The sequence below is a fragment of the Dasypus novemcinctus genome, chromosome 3 (genome assembly GCF_030445035.2).
Source record: "Dasypus novemcinctus isolate mDasNov1 chromosome 3, mDasNov1.1.hap2, whole genome shotgun sequence".
Classification (NCBI taxonomy): domain Eukaryota; kingdom Metazoa; phylum Chordata; class Mammalia; order Cingulata; family Dasypodidae; genus Dasypus; species Dasypus novemcinctus.
Window position 1 is genome coordinate 45694860 of NC_080675.1, and position 25567 is coordinate 45720426.

At 39.9% G+C, this 25567-nt stretch overlaps 1 protein-coding gene across 2 annotated transcripts in view; it reads right to left on the minus strand.

Annotated features, from left to right (window-relative positions):
• PPP1R36 (protein phosphatase 1 regulatory subunit 36) overlaps positions 1 to 23532 on the minus strand; it is a 39466-nt gene extending 15934 nt beyond the window's left edge. The window contains exons 1-6 of one of the 2 annotated variants that reach the window (XM_004477274.5): positions 22609 to 23532; positions 21746 to 21810; positions 8753 to 8839; positions 8153 to 8250; positions 6098 to 6164; positions 3921 to 4019 (exon numbers count right to left, since the gene is read on the minus strand). In XM_004477274.5, the coding sequence (XP_004477331.1) occupies positions 3921 to 4019; positions 6098 to 6164; positions 8153 to 8250; positions 8753 to 8839; positions 21746 to 21810; positions 22609 to 22677 (485 nt within the window). In that variant the 5' untranslated portion in view covers positions 22678 to 23532. The remainder of the gene's footprint in view (positions 1 to 3920; positions 4020 to 6097; positions 6165 to 8152; positions 8251 to 8752; positions 8840 to 21745; positions 21811 to 22608) is intronic. The other variant, XM_012519191.4, reaches the window with a different exon arrangement.
• Between the last annotated feature and the right edge of the window lie 2035 nt (positions 23533 to 25567).

The window sequence follows — 25567 nt, forward strand, 5'->3', positions numbered from 1 at the left end:
GTGCAACCTCCTCTCCAAGATTCTGTTTCAGTGGGTCTGGGTAGAGCCCAGGAGACAGCATTTAAAACAAGCATCTCAAGTGATTCTGAGGTAAGCGGTCCTAGAACTACATTTGGAGATAAGCTTTATTAAAGAACCTATGGATTGAAGTATAATAAAGGGAAAATCTATGGAGAAAATAACAAAGGGAAGCTATCTATGTATAAAATTACAGACAGACTGGCCTGCCTGCATGAAAGCTCCTTGTTTGAAAATCATTCCCCTTATACTATATCCATGTTTTCATTTCATTTTGTAACACTGTCTTAAATATTACTAGCTGGGGAGCAGATGTAGCTCAAGTGGTTGAGCACCTGCTTCCCAAATACAAGGTTCCCAGGTTCGATCCCCAGTAACTCCTGAAAACAAACAAAGGGAAAAACCAACTCTCATTGGGGAGCAGATGCAGCTCAGTGGTTGAGCACCTGCTTCCCATGTATGAGGTCCTGTGTTCAATCCCCTGTACCTCCAAAAAAATTACCTGCTAGTGGTTCAGGTGAATTAATAAGGATATTCTTTTAAAATGTCAGTATCACTTTATATTAAATAAGATAAATAAATAAATAAATAACTACAATGTCCAGTGCTGACAAAATTTAGTTCAAACAGATATAGTTGTATTATACTGGTAACAGAAAATGGGCATAATTCTTTGGAAAAAACTTTGATAATAATTTCAAGAGCAGTAGAAATGATAATAAACTTTAACCCAATAATCTCTCTCCTAGAAATTTATTCTTTAAAAAATACATATTCAAAATTAAGGGGAAAATCTTATGTATGAAGATACTTAATGAAATATTATTTATCAGAAAAACTGGAGGGAAGTGGACTTGGCCCAGGGGATAGGGCGTCCATCTACCACATGGGAGGTCTGTGGTTCAAACCCCGGGCCTCCTTGACCCGTGTGGAGCTGGCCCATGTGCAGTGCTGATGCGCACAAGGAGTGCAGTGCCACGCAGGGGTGTCCCCCACGTAAGGGAGCCCCACGCACAAGGAGTGCGCCCTGTAAAGAGAGCCCCCCAGCTCGAAACAAAGGCGGGGAAAGGGGAGAAATAAATAAAAAATAAATCTTTAAAAAAAAAAAGTGGAAACTGACAAAATATATAAATAGAGGAATAAAAGTAGTTAACAGTATTGCAGTCAGGTATTGTTCAAGGAACTGACATTTATTAACCTAACAGAGAAGCACTCATGAGATTTAATCCAGGTTGTCTGGCACCAAAGTCTGCACCTTTAACCACTATACTATAAATGCTTCTTAATAGGTAAGTCAGGTTACATACAATGGCTTGAAGGAAAGTTATGTCATCATTAAAAATTATAATTATGAAAATAGTAATGACTTGAAAAATGTTTGATATAATCTTTAAAACTGCATATGTAATTGTGCCTTTGTTCGGAAGTTATAAATCTCAATTACTGTAAATATATAAACTTTGGATAAGAAAGCATTAGTTGTTTGCCAGGGTGTGGAGGGCACCACTGCACAGTGGTTAAAGCACAGCCTTTGGAATTAGACAGACCTGGGTTCTAATCTCAGTTCTACCGCTTACTTGGCATGTCTTCTCCAGCAAGCTACTTTACTTCTCTGCCTTAATTTCTTCATCTGTAAAATGGGATACGCTTCCTTCTTCTGGAGTTAAGGTTTTTAATCATCTAAAATCATCTAAGTGTATCTTTGGCATCCTTCTATATCCCTTTCTTCTCTCCTCTCCTAAATTCTAGGCCTTCCTCCCAGGGATAAAATGCCCCTGCCAAGCACTGGGTCAGATAATATAAATTATCTCATTTAATCTGCACAGTAAATCTATGAAGTACTCTTTATTATCCCTATGTTATACCTCACTAGTTTGACTGAAATCAATTTTTTTCTTAAATCTATGTACAGATATCTCAATGCAACCTGTATTTGACTCTATTATAATATGTAAACCAACTGACTATAGGAAACCTGAAAAGGAAGAGTTAGTATAATTTTTTAGAGTCACACACAGAATCAATTCTTTTAAAATTTGGATGGGTCTGTTTTTTATCATTCTGTAATTGACCTCTTCTAAGAAACAGTCTACCTATGCCACTGTGTTGTATTAAGTTTTCGTGCATTTTTTAAATGACTGAGAAAACTTCCTTTGCAGTTACCTATTCCTATAAATTAAAAAATGAAACAAATCTCTGCCAGACAAACACTATCCCTCAGAAATTGAAAACACCCTACAAAATATAAACTAAAGTGTCACGGAAGTATATCTATTCTGAATAGTAGGAATACCCAAACCCTGAGCCCACAGCTGGCTTTTGCAGCCCTTTTGCTTGCTACCATAGAAACACACTTTATGATCTTTGGCTGCACTGCTGTGAAATGTGGCCCTCAAATAACACTGTTGTTGCATATTGTGATGGCTTTCCCGGAGCAGCAGTGTTTGAATTATTTATTTGGTTCTTTACAAACCTCTGTTCAGATACATTTATCTATCCATAAAGTGTTCTTCAAACTGCTTGATTGTGAACAAAGTTTTTTGCATTTTGAAAACATTCTGCAGTAACAAATTAATGACTCTACCCAGCATTCCTAACAGCTAAATCATTGGGTTGGTTCCACATATACTGGGGAGGGCAGCTTGGGCACTTGGAAAGTTCCACGGGTTGTGAAAGGTCACCAAGCCAGAGAGGCATTGTTCTGCTCTGGACTGTGAGTTCCCAGTTCTTGCTCTGGATGTATAACTCTGAGCCTCCTCAGCAGTTAAATTCTTCATGAAAAGCTAAAGAAACCTTGTTTTTTTCTGTGACTGGATTGTCATTTTTGCCATATCTGATAATTTCTTAAATTATTAGTTTTTAAAATTAGATGCTTATGAACCCTTCAGCAAGAACGTAATAAGTGCAATAAAGTATAAAAACAACATTTATGTCTGTACTGTACAGTAAGTTAGCCACTAGCCACACGTAATACTGAGCACTTGAAATGTAGCTAGTCCAAATTACAGATATGCTGTTAAATGTAAAACAGACACCAGATTTCAAAGGTTTATTATGAAAAAAAATAATAAAAGCAAATTATCTCATTAATAACATTCTAATATTGATTATATATTGCAATGATAGTATTTTTGAGACATTGGGTTAAAACATATTATTAAAATTAATTTCTTCAGCATCTTTTTACATTTAAAAAATGTCTATTAGAAAATTTTTAAATTACATATGTACTCTTATTATATTTCTATTAGGTAGTATGTATGTATATTATTTGTAGTATTTTATTACTGAAATATGCTCCAAAGTATTCAGTGAGCATTATACACTGGCGAGCTTCTTCTGTGTAAATATTTTGGCATAACTCCAAAGTTTTAAAAAGTACCATCATCTCTTTACCCTGGACAAAATAGTTTTAATATTGGTAGTGATAAAACCATAATGCACACTACAAAATTCTACTTACATGGGAAGCAGATTTGGCTCAATTGATAGAGCGTCTGCCTACCACATGGGAGGTCCAGGGTTCAAACCCAGGGCCTCCTGACCCATGTGGTGAGCTGGTCCACACACAGTGCTGATGTGCACAAGGAGTGCCATGCCATGCAGGGGTGTCCTGTGTGTAGAGGAGTCCCATGCGCAAGGAGTGCACTCCACATGGAGAGCCGCCCTGCTTGAAGAAGTGCAGCCAGTCCAGGAGTGGTGCCACACACACAGAGAGCTGATGCAGCAAGATGACGCAACAAAAAGAGACACAGATTCCTGGTGCCACTGACAAGAATACAAGTGGACACAGAAGAACACACAGCGAATGGACACAAAGAACAGACAACTGTGGCGGGGGGGGGGGAGAGGAATAAATAAAATAAAATAAAAAGAACATTTTAAAAAAAAATTCTACTTACACCATGTAGCTTTTGGGTTTCTTTTCCAGTGAGTTTTTTTCCAAGTAGTGAGATAAATAGTACAATAATGCCATGAGGAAATTGTCAAGATTCTTATTCCTTTGGGAAGATATAAAAAAGAAGAAATTTATACTGTCACATATTTAAAACATAAGGTTCGTTATTTTAAAAAAACACCAAACATATGGGCACACAACCAAAGAATAAATAGAAATACATATTATGCTTATCACAACTAATTTACCATTTAAAATTCTATGTATTATACTGTTGAAGATGAAACAAATCTAAGTTTGTAACCAAAAGTTTCTTGGAAGTCAAACACTAAATCTTTTATGTTTTTATTTTTAAAATTTTTTAGGAGGCATTGGGGAATGGACCTGGGAACTTGTACGTGCAAAGCAGGCATTTGACCACTGAGCTACACCCACTCCTCAAACACTAAATTGTTTTAATTGTGCTTATCAATTGGTTTTCTTTTTTTAAAGGTTTTTATTAAACAAGTAATATATTTCCATTGTTTAAACAAATGTACAGAAATGTATCAAGTAAAAAGTTCTCTCCTCACCCTTTTGTCACTATTCTGCTCTCTAGTTGTAACCACTGTTAAGAGTTTGGTATAAATCCTTCCTAAACTTTTTAAAGCATAGAAAACCACATATTATGTCCCCCATCCACCTAACATATATACAAATACATGAACACATGTCTTAAAATATTTTTTGGTAACAAATGGGATCCTCCTAGATACACAATTCTTTATAACTTGCTGTTGTCACCTACCTATGGCACTATGGACCTCTTTCCAGGAAACTATCTGTAGATTTTCCTCATACTTTTATAAACGGCTGACTACAGTGTTCTACATCTCATAGTTTATTTAAATAGTCCCCTACTGATTAATATTTTGTTGTCTTTTAAAAGAAATTGTAAATATTGCTTCAATAATTATTCTTAAAGCCATATCTTTGAGTAAATTCCTAGAAGTAAATTACTAGGTCATAGTGTATGTGCACATTAAATTTCATATGTATTGTTCTCCAAAAAGACTACACTGATTTACAACCCTTTCTCATTTGTTTCTAATGAAAAGTCATTGTTTTGCTTGTAAATATTTTTACAAGATTTTTGCTGCCTCCTTTCAAGCCCCAAATGGAAATTCTTACTCTACCGTGACTTCCTTAACTATATGTTTAGAGCAAGATAAAGGTGAGCATTGCAGATTGTTTTTTGAGATATTAATAACTACCTTAGAAAAGGTTCCCCCAGAAGCAGACCCTGAGACAAAGATTTGAGAGTAAGTAGTTTATCTGGAAAGTGATTCCGGAAAACATCAGTAGGGGATCAGGGAAGCGCGACAGTAAAGGGAAGGAAGCTGGCAAAGGATGTGTTATCAAGCTAGCTATCACTGTGGACAATGTAGCTCAGTCACCTCAGGGCGGGACTCTGGGTGACAGTGTAGACCACACCTTGGAGTTATCCCAATCACCGTTCAAGGAAGCTAGGGTATTTATCTACCCTCTCGCCTTCACATCACTAACTGAGGGCTGCTTCTGGTTCTCTAGTGCTTCTAACATGCCGCATAGTCAGGCTGAGTGTGCTCCTGCAGTGGAATAAAGCCTGCAGGCAGAGAATGTGCTTTCAAGTGAATGCTGAGGGGATTTGGGACCGGCTTCTGGTACGTAACTTGCACTGAGCACTCACAAAGTGCAGTGCCACACAAAGCACCTTCCAGGCACAGTCATGCAAGGGAGACACTATTACTTCTCAGTTCTGTAGCCGAGGGAACTGAGGTTTAGAAAAGTCAAGCAACTTACCCACAAGGTGTGTGAGATGCCTTGTACTTGTCTGGCTTCCAAGCATAACTAATAGAGAAAACTGATCTTCAGAAAACAGGTATATCCTGTACCTATTACATACATACAGTGCAGTCTTTACGGAGCTCTGACAATACCCTCACCATACTCCTTGTCCTAGGATTTTATGTGGGGCTCTCGTAACTTCTCGCTTCCTCTCACAATCTTTGGTCTCAGTTATTGAGAATGAATCCTGAGAGAATGGCTTGCATAGAGCCTCATTTCCTCGCTCCAAAAATCAGATTTGTCATCACTCATCAGATAGAATTATGTCAAAATAAAGAATAAAAGATTTAAAAACATGTCACAAGCATTATATACCTCATAAATGTTGTGAACGAACAAATTCTCTGCATCTCAGTATCTTGCAGCAAAAGCAAAGCAACATCTAAAAGGACAGAAGAAGACACTGAGGAAGAAATGGAAGAGATTGCCTTGCCACTGTATATACAGGGCCAATCCTATTATGGTGATGAAAGGTAAAACGTCAAAAAAAAAGTTTTATGGTATTTTTCATTTTTTAATACTCCAACTTATTTTTTACTTTATTTTAGTTTTTCTACATTAGTATTCTATTTTTAATCTTTAAACCTATCATTACTATTTCATTTTCCTACTAATTGAGTTAGGCAATATATTAGACTTCATTTTTGAAGAAGTTTTGGATCACAGAGGGGTTCAGCTATGGCAGGGGAGGAGCACTGATGTGCGGTATCATTGATGGGGGCTGCATGGGTGGGAGGGAGTTCTCCAGGGCATGCATATTGGGTATATAGATATGCTCAGATGTTCATTGGGTATTGTCAGAGTGGGTAGAGTTACACACAACAACTGAGGGAGTGCTGAGTTCCCATCCTGGGGAGCTCTGTCACATTCCCCAATGGAACAGCAACAATCCCCCAAGTGCAAGGGCAAAGACCAGTGCAGAAGGATGTCTAATGATGAGCCCTTGATACTGATGACTATGCCTCTGAGCCTGTGTCCCTGAAATTTGAACTAGGCCTAGAGCTGCAGGGTGCCTAAGAGTTACCTCCTGAGCACCCCCATATTGCTCAAATGTGGCCACTCTCTAAGCCAAACTCAGCATGTAAATGCATTACCTTCCCCCCAGAGTGGGACATGACTCCTGGAGATGAGCTTTCCTGGCCTCGAGGGATTACTACCAAGCACCAGCTGGTGATGCAACTAGAAAAAGACCTTGAATAAAAGGGGGAAATGGTAAAGACAAATGAGTTTATATGGCTAAGAGACTTCAAAATGAGTTGGGATGTCATCAGAGTGGTTGCACTTACACATGTCTCAGCAGGATCCTTAGAGATAGTCAAAGTAGATACAATCCCAGGTAGGTGTGCTCCTGAGGGCTACGGAGATACCCAGGTCCTATGGTCATGGCAGATGGCTCTGGAGTTCAGTGCCTTGCCAGTAAGCCCTACTTTGGAATTTGTGCTCCTGAATGTGATGGAGTTGGACTCAGATGTGACCTCTCTACACATGCCTCTTCGGTCACTTTTTACTAAATCTGTGGTTGGCACTGGGGTTGGTGTATGCTCAGTAGACTTGACTCTCTGGACTATCCATGTGCCAGCTGGGCCCTGAGCCTCAGCACAGTTCCAATACCTACTCTCTGGTTCATTGTTCTTACCCAAGTCAGCTAACAGGGAGATAAGGATGGTCAACCACCACACCATGGAACCAAGAGAGTCGACAACTGCCAGCAGAATTCCATCCATCAGCCATGTGGGATCTAAGTCCCCTCTCAATTTAGAGGTGGAGTGGACATCACCATCCCAATGTCCACAGGATGGAGGAATAAAATATGGATTAGAGTGAACTTACTGGTGTTCTACTATAGAATTATTGTGATTTTAGCAATGGAAGAAATTGTATTATTGATGTGGAGATGGTGGCCACAGGAGTTGCTGAAGGCAGGAAGAGGGGAAAAAGAGGTATGATATAGGGGCATTTTCAGGACTTAAGAGTTGTCCTGAATGATATTGCCGGGACAGATGCAGGACATTATATATCCTGCCATAACCGAATGAATGGACTGGGGGAGAGTGTAAACTACAATGTAAATTATAATTCACGCGGTGTAGCAGTGCTCCAAAATGTATTCATCACATGCAATGAATGTGCCACACTGATGAAAGAGGTAGTTGATGTGAGAGGAGGTGGGGGTGGTAGGGAGTGAGGTATATGGGAACCTCTTTTATTTTTTAATGTAACATTTTATGTAATCAATGTATCTTTAAAAAAAAAGACAATAAAAAATTTTAAAAAAAAGGACTGAAGATGGACAATTGAAAGAGGGACAAAGAGTTGCCTTGGGGGTTCACACAATATAACATATAAAACGATGAGGGAACAGTTACTCACATTTCGCATCACCTAATGTCACGTTGCCCTGCTGACCTCGTTTCTCTAAGGCTTTACTTGATTTATCATCTCTTGCAACAAATCTTTTATCTGCCAACCTGTTTTGGAATATAACAGTCTCCAGTAGTGTTTTGGAAGGTTTTAGTTGTATTCTATCCTGAAGTGCATAAAGCTTTTACTATAAGTGAGAGAGGTCACATGTAGGTTTCATTAAATGTAAGATCATTCCAGAATGCATTTTATTACGCATTATATTTACTATGCTAGGGGTGGGAAGGAAGGCACACATACCGATTTAAAATGTAAATATCAATTGCATCCAAAACATATTATTTTCATTATTTATTTAGGGAGTAGCCACCATTTTCAGATTATAAAATACGGAAAATTTGCAGATAGCCCAATTACCACATGGACTATTATTATTATAGTTTATGTCCCACCATATTACTGAAATAGTACATGTTCTTTTCTTGATGCATATTTGCATTTCAACCTAGGTAAATGAGAATGATATTTTCTTAGAGTATGTAAAGGCTTAAAACTATTCTGTTGAGAGATGCTGTCAGCAGCACTGGCATAGTTGGGAAGTAAAGCTACCTCTCTGAAGCTGGACCATCAATCTCAGCAAAATGAACTGCTTTGCCTTTCTTTCCTTTTTCCTTGAGTTCTACTGCAGGTGTAAAACTGTAATAGAAATAAGAAAATTAAGAACTTAACTTTTCCCAGGGAAAACCTACTCATCAATCACACCATGACCGTAACTCATGTCATTTTAAGACTAGCATATAGTACAAGTGGAGCCTAAAGAGATTTTGAGGGACAGCAGTACCCAATACTGCCATGTACAAACACTTCCATCTGAAAATGCTACAGTAACTTCACAAGAAACAGAAAACTCATGATCAATTTGGAAGGATATTTTGATTTATTATGTGCTTATGTACCAAGTGCTTTTAGGCACAATCACATTTAATCCTCACAGCCACTCAATGAAGAAGATATTTCCCCCTTTTTATAGATGAGAAAATTGAAGCATAAAAAGAGATTAAGTAACTTGACCAAAATCACCTAGCAAGTAGCAAAGCCAGGACTGGTGTCCAGGTTCTCTAGCCACACAGCCGCGTGCTTAGCCACCAGGCAACCCTGCTCCCAGGCAGCCATCTCAGTTTTCACTCTTCTAAGGGCCCTGACTATCTCCTGGAAGGTTGCAGGACCCTTTACTCAACTCAGGGTTTCTTAAACTCTATAGTTGTATATACCTTCACTAAGCAATCATGGGCCTAGCCAACAAGGGACCACAATTAGGTAATGACAAACTAATAGATACTGAGGTACTATTAAGTGGTATTGCTATGATATTGAAAATAAGATGGTATCTGATTACAGCCAGTGCACCAACTCTCAGGAGTACCAGAAAATGCCAAAGGAAAACAGAGAAGAGTTTCAAAGACGAGCAGGATGTGGTTCCTACCCTGTAGAAAGTGCATTTTCAGGGAGAATTGTGGAGTCTGCAAAATATATTGGTGTTGCAATCCATAGCAGGGTTGTGGCTTTTATTTTTCTGCCAGAAACTAGGCTACGTTGATAACATGACCCAGAAACTTCACCTCTGCCCTAAGGTATGTTTGTCTCTGTTAAGCTTAAGTGTGTATGTAGTGATATTTCCCCCAACTTTAGTAATTCTCTAAAGATGGCTCTCAGTTATGTAGACCCTCACTATCCTCTTGTCAACACAACAGTTCTGAAACAACTTCCACTGAAGAATTTTTGGAACTGATATTATCCCACAAGGAAATCATTTTAGTGACATGTCTCCCAACCGGAGTAATAAAGTTAGTCAGACTGGTATTACCTTCTTCCAGGAGTTTTTGCCAAAACCTCCTCACAATATTCAGGTTGTAGAATAGGTTAGCTCCTAGAAGCATGCACATGATGCCAATCCAGGGAATGTTTTTTTTTTTCTATTTTACTCTTTTTTTTTTTAATCATTAGTACCGAGTCAGCCAATGGATGATTTCTAAACTTTTGGTGGTGCTCTTCTTATCTTTAGTCTTCAAAGATTGAGAATTTAGGGGAGAAGGGTATGCTGAAATACTGGGAAAGTGGGGTTACAAAGAAATGGAAGGCTATCAAATATTGATAGTGTCTACCTCCAAAGATGGATGACAGGTCAGATAGGGTAGATGGTAATGAAGAGATCTGCCTTTCACATCTGGACACTTCTGTATAATTTGAATTTTTTATAAGAATGTATTAAGGGAAGCAGATGTGGCTCAAGTGATAAGGTCTCCACCTACCATATGGGAGGACCGGGGTTCAATCCCTGAGGCCTCCTGGTGAAAAAGAAGAAGAGAAAGTTTGCCTGCACAGTGAACCAGTGCCTGCGTGGCGAGCTGAGCACCCACGCGGTGAGCCAAGTGCTCATGCTGTGAGTCAAGTGGCCATGTGGGTGCCTGTGCAGTAAGCCAGTGCCCGCGCAAGTGAGTCATGCAGCAAGATGATAATGCAACAAAAGAAAAGAGAGACAAAGGGTAGAGTTCAGGTGAAGCGCAGCAGAGACCAGGAACTGGGGTGGTGCAGTTGACAGGGGCCTCTCTCTGCATCAAAGGTCCCCAGGATCAAATCCCAGTGAATCCTGGAGGAGAGGGAATGAGAGGAGAAGACGGAAAAAAAAAAGTGAAAAAGAGAGGTATATATGGAGGATCACACAGTGAAGGGACAAAGACAGAAAAAAAAAAAGAATGTATTGATTTATTATCTGCCTAACTAAAGTTGATAGAGATATATAAGAAGAAGCACTAAGTGGTTGGTGTACTCTACTGATAGAGGTGGTAGGCTGAATACGTACTACAGGAAAAAGAATATGCTCTTAATCTTAATCTATTCCTGTGGATGTGAGGTCTTAATCCTATTACTAGAGGCTTTTGAAGAGAAAGCCATGTGGAGGAGCAGAAACTGGAAGTCAGTGGAATGTGGAGAAGAAAGGAGAGGACACTGTCATGTGACAGGAATGTCAAGGAACCTCAAGGATCGCTAGCCAGCTGGGGTGCTACCAACAGCCCTAGGAGGAAGCAAGCCTTGTAGCCAATGCCTTGATTTGGACTTTGGACCTCTGGCCTCCGAAACTGTGAGTCAATAAATGACCATTGTTTAAGCCAACCCATTGTGTAGCATTTGTCACAGAAGCTGGGAAACCAAAACAATAGCCTTCTAATAAAATACTCAAATCCCCCAAACATTCAGATATTTTCTAATGGCTCTTTGAAACTCATTTTGCTTGCTGGATATCTAATGGGAAGATTATTGCCTACTGCCCTTAATATAACCATCCTCAACAAGAACACAAAAGTGTTTTCAGATTCTTCCTTGGACCATTACAGTGTATTGGTCACTTACAAGCCAATAGCTGTTACTTTCCCATCAGTCTAAAGAAGTCTCAGAACACCAGCAATCCCCAGGGTTTCTCTTCTCTGGAAGATGAAAGAAGATACAAATACCCGATCTACATTAATGTCAAATGAATGCCTCCTTCCCATTTCTGAGACCCATCCCTATTATTCAAAGTGTCCTGCCATAGTAGTATGCCTGAGATGATCTGAGAAAAGAAAGTCCTTTTATGTGGAATTTGAAAGGAGACATTTGGGAATATCTTATATCAGGTCTATGAACTAAATATCAAATGAATCTAGAATTATGAAATCAGAGAGTCATAGAATGTTTGAGTTAGAAGACATCTGAAAGATCATCTAGTCCAGGCTGTCAGTTTACTGATGCAAAACCAGTGTATGAAATTTGTGGCGGGCACTGAATGCCCTAGGCCTGATATTCACTGCTAAACATGTACTCCTGACCTCTGCACAGGTCTTTTCTACTTCACACTTGTCTGAAGGATTTCACTCGATTCAAGTTGTTCTTTAGCTCTACTTCTGAGATGGACAGCACTTTGTAAGTGCCCCGACATAGCTCTAAATGCAGCTTATCTAGTCTTACAATGCATTTGGAATCACAAAGAAGCATCACTAGTAAAATTGAAAATTGCCATTTCAATTGCACCTCCAATTGATTCCCAAACCATAGCTCTGGACTAGTTTGTACCCTCCCATAGACCCCACAGTTTTCCCCTCAATCTAGCAACCCATTTACAACCTGACCCTTTCACAGACAGCATTATATAATGTGTTTTACTAATATTTCAATATAATCACAACCTTTATTTTTGTCCCTAAGCAAAAAAGAAAAAAAAAAAATTCACATTTCCCCTCTAGAACCCACTGCAAAAATTTAGAGCACTGATCTGGACCACTCTTGTCTTCCATACAAATTAGAGGTCACCAATGGTTGTTAAAGCATCTTCTCTTATTCCAAGATGGAAAAAAGAGAGGACAAGAGAAGTTTGGGGACTTCTAGAGCTATAGAGTTTTTTCAGTTGTATATTGTCAGGGGAGTCAATGACTTTGGCAAAGACTCACGCAGCCTGCTGGTTCTCTCCCAGCTGGGAGTAGGGAAACAAAATAAAAAGGATAGGACTGCTGATACTATGTCAGCAAGAAGCCAACCTAGATGTGGGATATGAATAAAGGTATTCCCTCTACCAAAAAAGAAGGAAGAGAACATTCTGATCAACTATACAACACCAAATTTATTCCTAACAAGGCACTATTATTTCATTTTTTAAATGAAGGAACCAAGGATAAGTGAGGTTAAATAACTTGACAAATGATAAACAGCTAATATGTAACAGAGCTAAGATTTGAACCCAAGTCTCTCCAAATCAACCTCCACTGTCTCTTCAACAAACTATAAAGAAATAATGGCGGGAAGTTGACATGGCTCAACTGATAGAGCGTCCGCCTACCATATGGGAGGTCCAGGGTTCAAACCCAGGGCCTCCTGGCCCACGTGGTGAGCTAGCCCATGCGTGGCACTGCTGCACGCAATGAGTGCTCTGCCATGCAGGGGTGTCCCCTGCGTAGGGGTGCCACACACACAAGGAGTACGCCTGCATTGAGCCGCCCAGTGCAAGAAAAGCACAGGCCGCCCAGGAGTGGCGCAGAACACACAGAAAGCTGATGCAACAAGATGATGCAACCAAAATAGATAGAGACACAGATTCCTGGTGCCGAGAATACAAATGACACAGAAGAACACACAACAACCGGGGGGGAGGGGGCGCAAAGGGAGATAAATAAATAAGATAAAATACACCTTTAAAAAAAAAAAAGCAGGGAAGTGGACTTGGCCCAATGGATAGGGCGTCTACCTACCACATGGGAGGTCCGTGGCTCAAACCCCAGGCCTCCTTGACCCATGTGGAGCTGGCCGACCTGCAGTGCTGATGCGCGCAAGGAGTGCCCTGCCACACAAGGGTGTCCCCCACGTAGGGGAGCCCCATGCGCAAACAGTGCGCCCTGTAAGGAGAGCCGCCCAGTGAGAAAGAAATTGCAGCTTGCCCAGGAATGGCGCCGCACACACGGAGAGCTGACACAACAAGATGATGCAACAGAAAGAAACACAGATTCCCGGTGCTGCTGATAAGGATAGAAGGAGTCACAGAAGAAAACACAGCGAATGGACACAGAGAGCAGACAACTGGGCGGGGGGGGGGGGGGGCTGCCCAGAGCGGGGTCAAGGGAAGACAAATAAAAAAATAAATCTTTAAAAAAAAAAAGAGCAATAATGGCCACTCTTTCCCTGCCCCCTGTCCCACTATGTTTGTCTCTAACATGGAAGCTAGGGGTATCATGCTATATTCTGATAATAGTTATCCCCATCAGGGTATAAAGCATTATCTGCATCTAGGTTGGGAGCTAGGTCTTCTTTCTAGGGTCATTCATTCAGGTAAGATACCAAGAACTCTAAGTGGGGAGAAGCAGGGGTTATTTTTATTCTGGTCTAGAAGTCTATAGACCCTTCTTGGTATAAAAGGTGGGTGGCCTACCCCATGTGGAAAAAGACCAACAACCCAGGAAGAGCTTTCCAGGGTCTTAAGTTGATAGACTGGAACTTGAAGGTCCCTGAGATCAAACTGTTATATTGCAAATCAGATTATCTGGATTCATGATACTCTAGATTTTCCTTTGTACATGCTGTTCCACCTACAGTGCCCTCTTCCCCTCCCCAACCAATCTCCTTTGCCTCGCCAATTTCTTCTCATCTGCAGGTCTTCACTCGGATATCACCTCCCTTGTGAAGCCTTCGCTGTCTCTTGTCCTCTGGGCATCAGGAAATGGTCCCATACTTGGATCAGGATGGTTTTAACAATTGTTTTCCACAGTTCTGCCCCAGTGTAGGGATGGCAGCAATTTCTGGCGAGCAGTCTTCAGGGGGAAAGAATTACGGTCAGCAGCACTGCTACCAAAAACTCTCCTTTTAATAGAAGGAGGGTTTATTTTCAGTAAGGAGAGCAGCATAGATATCCCTCCCTGCATCTTCAAACGCCCAAGTCTTTCCTGTGTATGTGTATTACCTCTGTTTTAGTCAGCCAAAGGGATGCTGACACAAAGTACCAGAAATCTGTTGGCTTTTATAAAGAGTATTTATTTGGGGGTAAAAGCTTACAGTTACAAGTCCCTATAGAGTCCAACTCAAGCTTGCTTTCTCACCAAAGTCAGCTGGCCACGTGTTGAAGAAAGGTGGTTGCTGATCTCTGCGAGGGTTCAGCCTTCCCCTCTGGGTTTCCTCTCTCTCAGCTGTGGGCTGGCATAGGGCTTGTCTCTCAGGGCCTCCTCTCTCTTCTGGCATAGGGCTTGCTTCTTTCCCAGTCTTCGTATCTTCTCTTTCTGAGGTCAGCTGCAAACTATCAGGTAAATGGCTCATTTCTCCCCAGGGCCCCAGGATCAAAAATGACAGAGCTCTCTCTTCTGGCATGCCTTTTTGAGTAAGTATTCATTTATATTGGGCCACCAAGGGGGCAGGGACTCAACCTTAGTCACGCCTTACTGATGTGGTCAAATCAATGCCCTCTTAACTGTTAAGATTAAATCAACGCAATCCAATACAATCAAAGCATATCACACCATAAGAATAGATTAGTTTACAAACATAATCTTTCTCTTTTTGGGATTTACAAAAATAATCTCAAACCGTCACAACATCCTTTCCACCTTACTCAGTGGAAAAGTGGTTTCTATCTCTTCCAAACCTAATCTGTGCCCTTGATCCTATTTTCCATCTTCCTCTCTTAGGATATTGCTACTGCTCTATCTATTCCATCTCCTCTTTCTCCCCAAACTTTTTTTTTTTTTTTAAGATTTATTTATTTATTTAATTCCCCCCCCCTCCCCTGGTTGTCTGTTCTTGGTGTCTATTTGCTGCGTCTTGTTGCTTTGTCCGCTTCTGTTGTCGTCAGCGGCACGGGAAGTGTGGGCGGCGCCATTCCTGGGCAGGCTGCTCTTTCTTTTCACGCTGGGCGGCTTTCCTCACGGGCGCACTCCTTGCGCGTGGGGCTCCCCCACGCGGGGGACACCCTTGCGTGGCATGGCACTCCTTGCGCGCATCAGCACTACGCATGGCCAGCTCCACACGGGTCAAGGAGGCCCGGGGTTTGAACCGCGGACCTCCCATATGGTAGACGGACGCCCTAACCACTGGGCCAAAGTCCGTTTCCCTCTCCCCAAACTTTAGTTCCCCTCTCTCCACTTTCTTTCTGTGTACAAATAAACTTGGGATTTTCCTACATTGAAACAAAACAAAAACAACAAACAAAAATCCCCAAGCCTTCCAAGACTACCACCTCTTCTTCTTTCCTCCTTTCGTTGATAAATTTACCAAGAGTACTCAATTTCTCCTAGTTTCTCTTCTTCACCTCAGATTCTTTCCATTCAAACTACTACCCTCCTGAAACTGCTTCTCCCCATGCCTCCTTTTTTTAAAAGCTACCAGATTTAAGGAAATGCTTTAGAAATCAGAGATTTAATTAAAGCAATGAAATGCCACTCTTTTTTTTTCCTCTCCCCTTCCCCACCACCCCCCACCCAGTTGTCTGCACTGTGTCCATACGCTGTGTGTTCTTTTATTTTATGTTTTTTCCCCGCTGTGTGTTCTTCTGGGTCCACTTGTATTCTTGTTGACAACACTGGGAATCTGTGTCTCTTTTCTGTTGTGTCATCTTGCTGCATCAGCTGTGTGTGTGGTGCCACTCCTTGGCAGGCTGCGCTTTTATCGTGTGGGGCAGCTCTCCTTGAGGGGCGTACTCCTTGCGCGTGGGGCTCCCCTATGCAGGGGACACCCCTGCATGGCATGGCACTCCTTGTGCGCATCAGCACTGCATGTGGGCCAGCTCACCACAAGGGTCAGGAGGCCCTGGGTTTGAACCCTGGACATCTCATGTGGTAGGTGGACGCTCTATCAGTTGAGCCAAATCCACTTCCCTCCTATGCCTCTTTTTAGTGTTCCCCTCACTTGAGCTCTCGTTAGCATTTAGGCCTATGTATGTACAGGTTTTTCCTCTAACCTTTTACATTATTCTTTCCCTTAAATTAGCTCCTCTTTCTTTGCCTAGCCCCTATTTCTCAGAGCCATGTGAAAATATCTATCAAAATCTTAAAATGTGCACATTAAGAGACATATCAACTAATTGTAAGGTACGGATCTTATTTGAATCCTGACTGAAACAAACTTAAAAAAATATTAGACAATAGGAGGCATCTGAACACCAGCTGAATATGTGACGATATTAAGGAATTACTGTTCATATTTTCAGGTGTGCAAAGAGTAATACAATTATGTTTTCAAAAGGAGAGTTGTTTTTTTATAGCTACATACTGAAATATTTATAGATGAAATAAGGCTTGGGAATTGCTTCAAAATAATTGGGCTGGGTAGATGGTGGGATAGATAATATGAAGTTGGTCTAAATTTGGTAACTGTTGATGCTATATTATGGATTCCTTGGGGTTCATTATATCTTTTTTTTTACCTTTGTATGTGTTTGAAATTGTCCAATATAAAAAGTTTAAAACATTAAAACTTATAAAACTTCTTTTTTAGAAATACTGTAAGAAAAAAAACGAAAGCAAAAACAGATCTGCAAAAACTTCCAGTATTTTAATTATCAAAGAATGTAAAATAAGTATTATCAGTATGCTAAACACACAAAAATAAAAATAATGTGTAACCATTAGCATTGAAGTTCCGGCGAGCTTTAAGGTAGAATTTTCACCTTCTAGTATGTATATACATATTTTTTAAGATTTATTTTTATTTATTTCTCTCCCCCTCCCCCCAGTTGTCTGTTCTCTGTGTCCATTTGCTGTGTGTTCTTGTTTTTGTCCGCTTCTGTTGTTGTCAGCAGCACGGGTATCTGTGTTTCTTTTTGTTGCGTCATCTTGTTCTGTCAGCTCTCTGTGTGTGCGGTGCCATTCCTGGGCAGGCTGCACTTTCTTTTGCACTGGGTGGCTCTCCTTACAGGGCGCACTCCTTGTGCATGGGGCTCCCCTACACAGGGGACACCCCTGCGTGGCACGGCACTCCTTGCGCACATCAGCACTGTGCACGGGCCAGCTCCACACGGGTCAAGGAGGCCCGGGGTTTGAACCGCGGACCTCCCATGTGGTAGATGGGACACCCTGTCCACTGGGCCAAGTCCACTTCCCATAGTATGTACATTTATGTACTTGTTTTTCAGTACATATGTAAGACTTTATAATCAGGAAAAAAGATATGAAATAATGGAAATGTACTAAGTTTATAAAATCAGGCTACAAAAGAGCATACACACGTAGATCCCATTATTATTATTTTTAAACGTATGTGTATAAATAGAAGAGGGCTTGGAAAGCTATTTAATAAGATGTTAATAGTTATTCTTGCAGGATAGGATTGTAAATTTTTTTGTTTGCTGTCACTTATTGGTATTTTCTGATTTTTAAAAAATAATATGATTTTAAAAACTTACGTCAAATTTAAGATATTTCCTACAGGTCTGGCCTTAATTATTTCACTTCTCACTTTGAACTGGATTCTCTTCTGAGGGCCAAACTCCTACTTACTGGATTCTTGACCTGGAGGTCCCATAGACAAGCACCTCAAATTCTGCATGTCTTGGGAAATGGATGTAGCTCAAGCAATTGGGCTCCCATCTACCATATAGGAGGTTTGCTATCCAGGGCCTCCTGGTGAAGGCAAGCTGGCCCATGTGGCGAGCTGGCCCATGTGGAGTGCTACTCCGAGCAAGGAGTGCTGCCCTGCACAGGAGTTCTGGCCCACGTGGAGAGCTGATGCAGCAAGAAGACGCAACTAAAAAAGAGACACAGAGGAGAGACAGTAAGAGACACAACAGACCAGGGAGCTGAGGTGGCACAAGAGAATGATCACCTCTCTCCCATGCCAGAAGGTCCCAGGATTGGTTCCTGATGAGAATACAAGCAGACACAGAGAACACACAATGAATGGAAACAGAAAGCAGATAATGGAGGGACGGGGGAGAAATAAATAAATCTTTAAAAAAAATTCTGCATGTCTACAAGTAAGCTTGTTACTTTGTGAATCCCCATAAACTCCTCCCACCTTCCATATCTTAAAATGCAATAGCATCATCCGTCTCTTAGAGCTAGTCTTACCAGCTACCAGTCTTCCACACAGGTGGTATTTACCTCTGAGTTTCTGACTCTTCATTATCCTGCCAGTCCTTATCTGGGTCCTAGTCACCTCTTTCCTTGGATGCATAATTGTTCTGTCTCTAGTTCTAATCTCACTCCTCTGTGGGCGGGGACTTGTTAGAGCATACATTCCAGCACTCCAGAAGGTTCCCTTCCACCTTCTCCCACAAGGTAACCTTCATTATTACAGTTCTTTTTTGGCCTGTTCTTTAAACTTCTTACAAATGGAATTATATAATAAGCACATTTTGTGTCTGGCTTTATGTCATACAGCCTACCTTTTAAATCACACCATCCCAAATATATTTCCAACACTGGTGGAAATCAGTCAGCGATCTTAAAAAAAAAATCTGGTAACCAAAAGAAGGTTTATTTTATGAATATGAAAGAAAATGTGAAACTGAGATCTGTGAACTTATTAGTAGGCTCAAATATGAAATAGTGTCACTTGGGGTGGGTTATTATTAATTAGCACTACAAAATTGGTTTGAAATTAACTTCATTTACAAAAATGTTCAGCAAGTAAAAAGTACAGTCCACTTTTCATCATAAGAAGAAAGAACTGAGATGGCCTTTGATATAGAAGATAGAGAAATGAAAATATTGGCACTTGTGTAGTGAAGAATGTGGCCTTGCCCAAAAGAGGTTTGGTTTTTGCCCTTGACTTCTGGGAGGTAAAATCTATGTCATACTTGATAGGACTGTCTTTGTTGAAACTGGGGGCTGGCCATATTGGATCTTAAGGTGGGGACCTGCCACACAGATAATCTTAAAGGTGAGGGTTAGCCTCACGTGACAGAAAGTCAAGCATGTGATATAGGGTGAGGGCTTTCAGTCATGTGATATCCATCAGCCTGAAGGCTGAGCTCAATCACATGGGCAATCAATTAATCAATCATGCCTACATAATAGAACTCCAATAAAAACTCTGAACACCAAGGCTTGGTTGAGTATCTCTTTTTTGGCAAACTCCTTGTTATTTTGCCACCAGTTCAGGAGGGTAACACATCCTGAGGACAAGAGAAGCTTTGTATTTGGAACACTCCCAGACACTGTCCTATGCATCTCTTCCTCTGACCTATATCAGTCTGTATTCTTTCCCTGTTATAAACTGTAACAGTAAATATAATAGCTTTCAGTGAGTTCTGTGAGTCCTAGAATTTAATGAACATAAATGTGGTTATGGGAACTTCTAGGACTTGCAGTTAGTGTCAGAAATGAAAGAGTGAAAGTGGTCTTGTGCGGACTCCTCCCTCTCACTTTGTAGTTGGATCTTAACTCCTTACAGTTGCTGCCAGAAGTCCTGGGTAGACTTGGCAGTTGGGAGACTGTGACCTCAAACTTTGCAATTTGGCTAAATCCAGACAGCAGTTAAAATTTATATCTAAACTTATTCTCTTGTCCTTTGACATGTATTTTGATTCCTATGACTATCCTTTCTTTAACCCCAAGCTATTTCACTCTCTTTACAAAGTGTGATGTTTTAGGAGCTAATGAACAGAATCTTCTGTGACATGTGTGAGAACAAAAATTTAAATTGCTGCTTTGAAAATGACAAATTACTCAGAATTACTGAAGTAAGTATTCTATGAAATATAAGCTTTTGATTTTTACTCTAATGTAATAGTAAGTCTTTAAAATTATGCTTAATTGATATGAAATATAGCATATTTATAAAGCAATTAAAAATTACATCTGCTTAGTCCACTCCTTCCCTGAGTTACTGCCCCATTTATCCAACAGCCTAAGAGACATATCCATATGAATAAGTTAATAGCAGCCTCAAGCACCAGTTTTACCACCTTCATTCTGTAGTGATGAAGGTCAACCTCAGTCACTCAAACACCCAAGCCAGACACCTGGTAATCAACATAGACACCTCCTCTCCTCTCCATTCACATGCAGGCACCACATCCTATCAGTTTTATCCAAACATCCTGTTGAAACCATCCCTTAAATATTTCTCAGTCCCGTACCCTTCTATTTCTACCAACATTGACTTAGTTCTGTTTCTTACCAGTAATCTTCCTACAACTAGCCTTCTAATTGGTCCCCTTGTCTCTAGTCTTGTTCTGCCTGAATCCAGCTGGTTTACTGAATAAGTTTAAAAACACGTTTGGTGAGTGTCTACCTTTGTGAAATTTCTATAGATGGCATCAGTGACATGAAGATGAGGTAAGACAGTTTCTTCCTTTGAAGGACTTATGGTCTAGTCAAGGGAGACAGCGCATACAGTGGAAATGGCCATCAGATGGACGGTGGTTCAAAATGTCAGTTCTGCTGCTTACTGGCTGTATGACTTTGGTTCAGTTGCTTAATCTCTTTGAGCCTTGTTTCTTCATCTGCAAAATGGGGATAATTATGCTCACCTTCCATGGGTGTGGGTTAAGGGGTTGAAAGATACTCAAATGTCTGGCACATAGATATAAAAGAGATAGTGGCTATTATTGTTTAGCTATCCACTTTTAATATATTTAGCATATTCTCAGTGGATATAAAATTAGTTTTTTCTAATCTATTAATTTTACCTTGTAAAATTTATCTTCTATTGCAGCAGATATAATATGGTCCTATAAAAACTGTATTTTTATAGAGTCAAAAAACAATTATATATAGTAGTTAATAACACGGACTCTGAGGTAAAGACCTTGATTTTAATTGTTTTAGCCACCTCCTAGCTGGGTGATTTAACCAAGTCACTTAGTTTTCCTCAAATTTCTTAACTCTTGGATTGGATTAACACATAGCTTTTTCAAAGAATTGGTGAACTGATTACCGCAGTGTCTGGCATGTAGGAAGCTGTTGATAGATGTCCACAGAAAGTGATATATGGAAGGCTGTTCACCAAAATGTTAATTGGTTAATACCAGACGGTGGGATTTCAGGGAATATTTATTTTATTCTTTGTATTCTTCTTATTGCTTGAGTTATTTTTAAAAACCCAAGCACATATAATTTTTATGGGAACTATAATAAAGTTCTTAAAATTTACCTTCTGAATTCAAGAGTTCTGGTTTCATCTTTCCAATACCACATCCCTAATCGTAATCCCGAATGCTGTAAAATAAAATGATTGCAGCAAAAATAATAAAATTTCAATTTACAATCCACAGGTCACAGTGAACCTTCAAAAGTAATTCCTTACAGTCCTTCTTTATTCAATAAATATATAGAATTTACAAGTAGTGGGGGTTTTTTGGTTGTTTTTTTGTTTTGTTTTTGCCTTTGCCTTTTTAAAAAACCCGAAGCCAGGATTTCATGCTTTTTTATTTAGAAAAGGGAGGAAAGTAAGGAGGGAAGTGGGGAGGGAGAGGAAAAACTTCCCTTGGAGTACCTAGGGCTCAAGGCGCATCATAGCAATTTGCGGATGAATTGGGATTCACACAACAATAAGCTATTGACCTGTGGGGGCTTAACTTTTTGGCTGTACTAGACTTTCACTCTAGGAGACGCCTGCTATAACTTTGACCCGGCCTTCCGGAGGAAGTCAGCACGTAGCAAGTTTATCCTTTCACAGAGGGTTGAGTCTCACAGCAGGGCTTCTTCATTTGCAGTAGGGCTATTTATTTTGCAACCAACCAATTAGAGACTTTCAAAAATAAATATCTGCGTTTCTGCGGAAGAAGTCAGATTCAATTCTGTTTGCTGACTAGGCCTCGAAGTTTTGTTTTTGTGGACAAATACGCCCACATCACCTCGAGCATTGCTCGCCGGGGAGCGAAGGCGGCGCCCAGCCGGGCGAGAGGAGGGCAAGGGGCGCGGCAAGGGAAAAGCGGGCGTCGGGGGCGCGCGGAGCCCGCCCGGGTTTCGGCCACGCCTACCGCCGCCGCGTCGGACAGCCCAGGCTGCACTTACTTCAGGCCGCAAGGTGGATTGTGCGTCCCACCTCTTCTTTCTTGAATAAATTTCCGGCAGCCGAAACATGGCCTCCTCCTGCCCCTCTCAGGCCGGTCTCACGGTATCGTCGAGGCAACCGCTCCGCGGCGGTTGGAACCTGCGGTCTGCGGGGCGGGGATCCTGCGGGGACCCTCCCTGCTTCCGCCGCCGACTGCGCGGACGCCTGCACTCGGGCTCCGAGGTCGCTAAAGCATCAGCTGTAGCTCCGTCCACGTCCTTGCTGGTGGTGTCTCATTGGCTTATCCATAGTTAAGTTGCCCCGGGGTTGACGCTTTAGTTTATTCATGACATCCCAACCGTAAAATTAAACCGCTTAAAAAATAAATGGAATAACTATACTCAGTTCGATGTGGAAGATTAGTTTGTTCCAAACTTTCGTGATTAGCACTGTTAAATTCAAATTCAAGTTGAACCTAGGTTGATTTGGAGGATGGGTGTTACGAAGAAGCAGTGAGGTCTAGTAAAAGAACACGGGCATGGAAATAAGATTTTCAAAACTTGGTTCTGCTGCTTAACTAGTAGAGTCTGGGACAAGAAACTCTAGTCCTGCGTCCCCATTTGAGAAAGATTAAGGAACCTGGATGGAAAGAAATCTGGATGGAATCCACCTCACAATCCTATTAGGAAGATTTTATTTAAATACAGTAGTAGCCAGTTAATTTCTTCAATATTTCCCAATGAGTGAAGTGACCAGAAGTTGTTTTGGTATTTTTTCTCCCTTCTTAAGTGAAACCAGTCAAGGTCATATAAGTATCTAAGAAACAGAATTAAGTTGCCGGTCTCAAGTTCTAGGCCCATGACTTTAAGTGAATATAATGTATTTTATACTATGAAAAAAATATCATGAACAGATTTTCATAGTGTTAAAATCCTAACTAAAAAAACTCTAACGTAAGAAAATGGCAATGCCAGTTTTTAATTTAGCAACTCCATTTTTGGTTACTTATTTCTCTATTCAATTCACAAACATAACAACCTAATCTACACTGAGGGGGTGGAGGAAAGGGCCTATGCCTTCTTTGTTCTAAGCAGAAAGACATTTCAACATTAAGTATGCCCCTATTAAATTTCAGAAGTGTATGTGCCCTAAAATACTTACATTCCCAGAGCTATAGCAAGAATAAATACTGAGCTTTTTAAAAGATCCATAATTTTTCTTCAAGGAATGACATTCTTTAATTTTAATGTTTGAGCCTAGACCTTCAATTTAATGTTTAACTACCTAAAATGCTTATACATTAAATGGAAGTATTTGAATATTCCTATTGCTCTTTAATTTAAGCAATTGTCCTGTAATATATGGATATGGTGTTTTTTTTATAACTTCAATTTAATTCCAGTTGTTACTTATTCAGGGGAACCTTCCTTCAAGAAAACCTTTATAAACTACATTCAATATAAAGTAGGTGAATGCCTTATCTTGGGCCCAGTATTTGAGATTGAAAACAAAATTTTTAAAAATTTCACCTAGTTTGTTTTCCTGCTTAAGATTATACACTGGATAAATATTTAGAGATTCTCATTAAGTCACCTTGAAATACTGAAGAAGTGATATATTAAATACTCTCTTATGTATGTTAAATTTAAAGATGTAAATAGATTATCTCCTAATGTGTTGAGTTTTAATGCTTTTCCCATTATACATATCAAATATAAAAATTTAAAGTGAGCTTGTTTTGAAATTTCACACATCTCATACTGTAAACTTTGTTATATTTTGAAAGATGTCTAGCCAACTGTTATTTAGACATTTAAGAAAGAATTCAAGTACCTTTTCTGAGAAGTGTACTTTTTCAACCCCTTAGCATATTATATGTATTGCATTTGCTTTAGTCATGACTGCTATTCCCTAGCAAAACTCACTACTTTCAAGTTCAAGGGATGCTAATTATTCCTGAAACTGTAATTTAGCCCTGTCTTACATCAAGTACTTTTTCCACTATCACTTGCTATGGCTGATCTAACATCTGCTAAGGAGTTCCCAAGAGTTGCTAGGTTACCAGCTTCAACTGACTTCTGGAAACAGAGAATAGTTACTTTTGTGGAGTTATCCTACCGATATTCAGATCTAGGTAAATTTGAGAATGCAGAATTAAAAACTCTACAAGAAAGCTAAGAGTTTTACAAATTACATTTCAAAATAACAGGAAATGAAGTATCTAAAATAGATTCAGATTAGTGCTCACAAATCACCAGAGGCCTGGCCATAGGATCACAGATTTTTTTTTTTTATACTTTAGAAACTAATCTCATCTAATACCATTATTAATACTAATTAGTCATACTAATACCAAATTGACCTAAAGACTCCATTATATTTTGAAGTTAAAGCAAGGGATAAACACTTTCAACAAATAAAGGATAACACAATGGGTATTATCTTGGTTAAACTCATATTTACATTAAAAGCTACTTTAAGACTACCATCACCTAATTCTGTTAGTACCAAGGCAGTTCGTCAAATATTTATGTGATGTTATCTGTAGTCAGTGAAACACCTTTCCACCAAGGGGACAAGAGCTCAAGTTATCGTCAGCTTTTCAGAGTGTACAGAGCAATTAACTTAAAAAAATTTTTACTCTTATTTTGAAATAATTTCTCAATTACCTAGTTATGTCCCCCTCCCCCACCCCAATGAGACTTACTAAAAAAGTAAAAAAGCTTTTAAGTACTTAACAGTCATATCTTCTGTAAATCATTACCAAAGCCCAAAATTATAAGGCTAATTGTTCTCTAGTTTTTAAATTACTCTATTATTCCCAAAATCAATCTCACTGTATGAAAAGAATAGTCCACTACTAAATTAAAAATATTGCTTCTATAATTCACTATTATGAATATGAAGCATATACCACATGGAAAGAGGTATCAAAATGTCTATGTGTAGTGAAAACTTTAGGTTAACTATATACTCTTC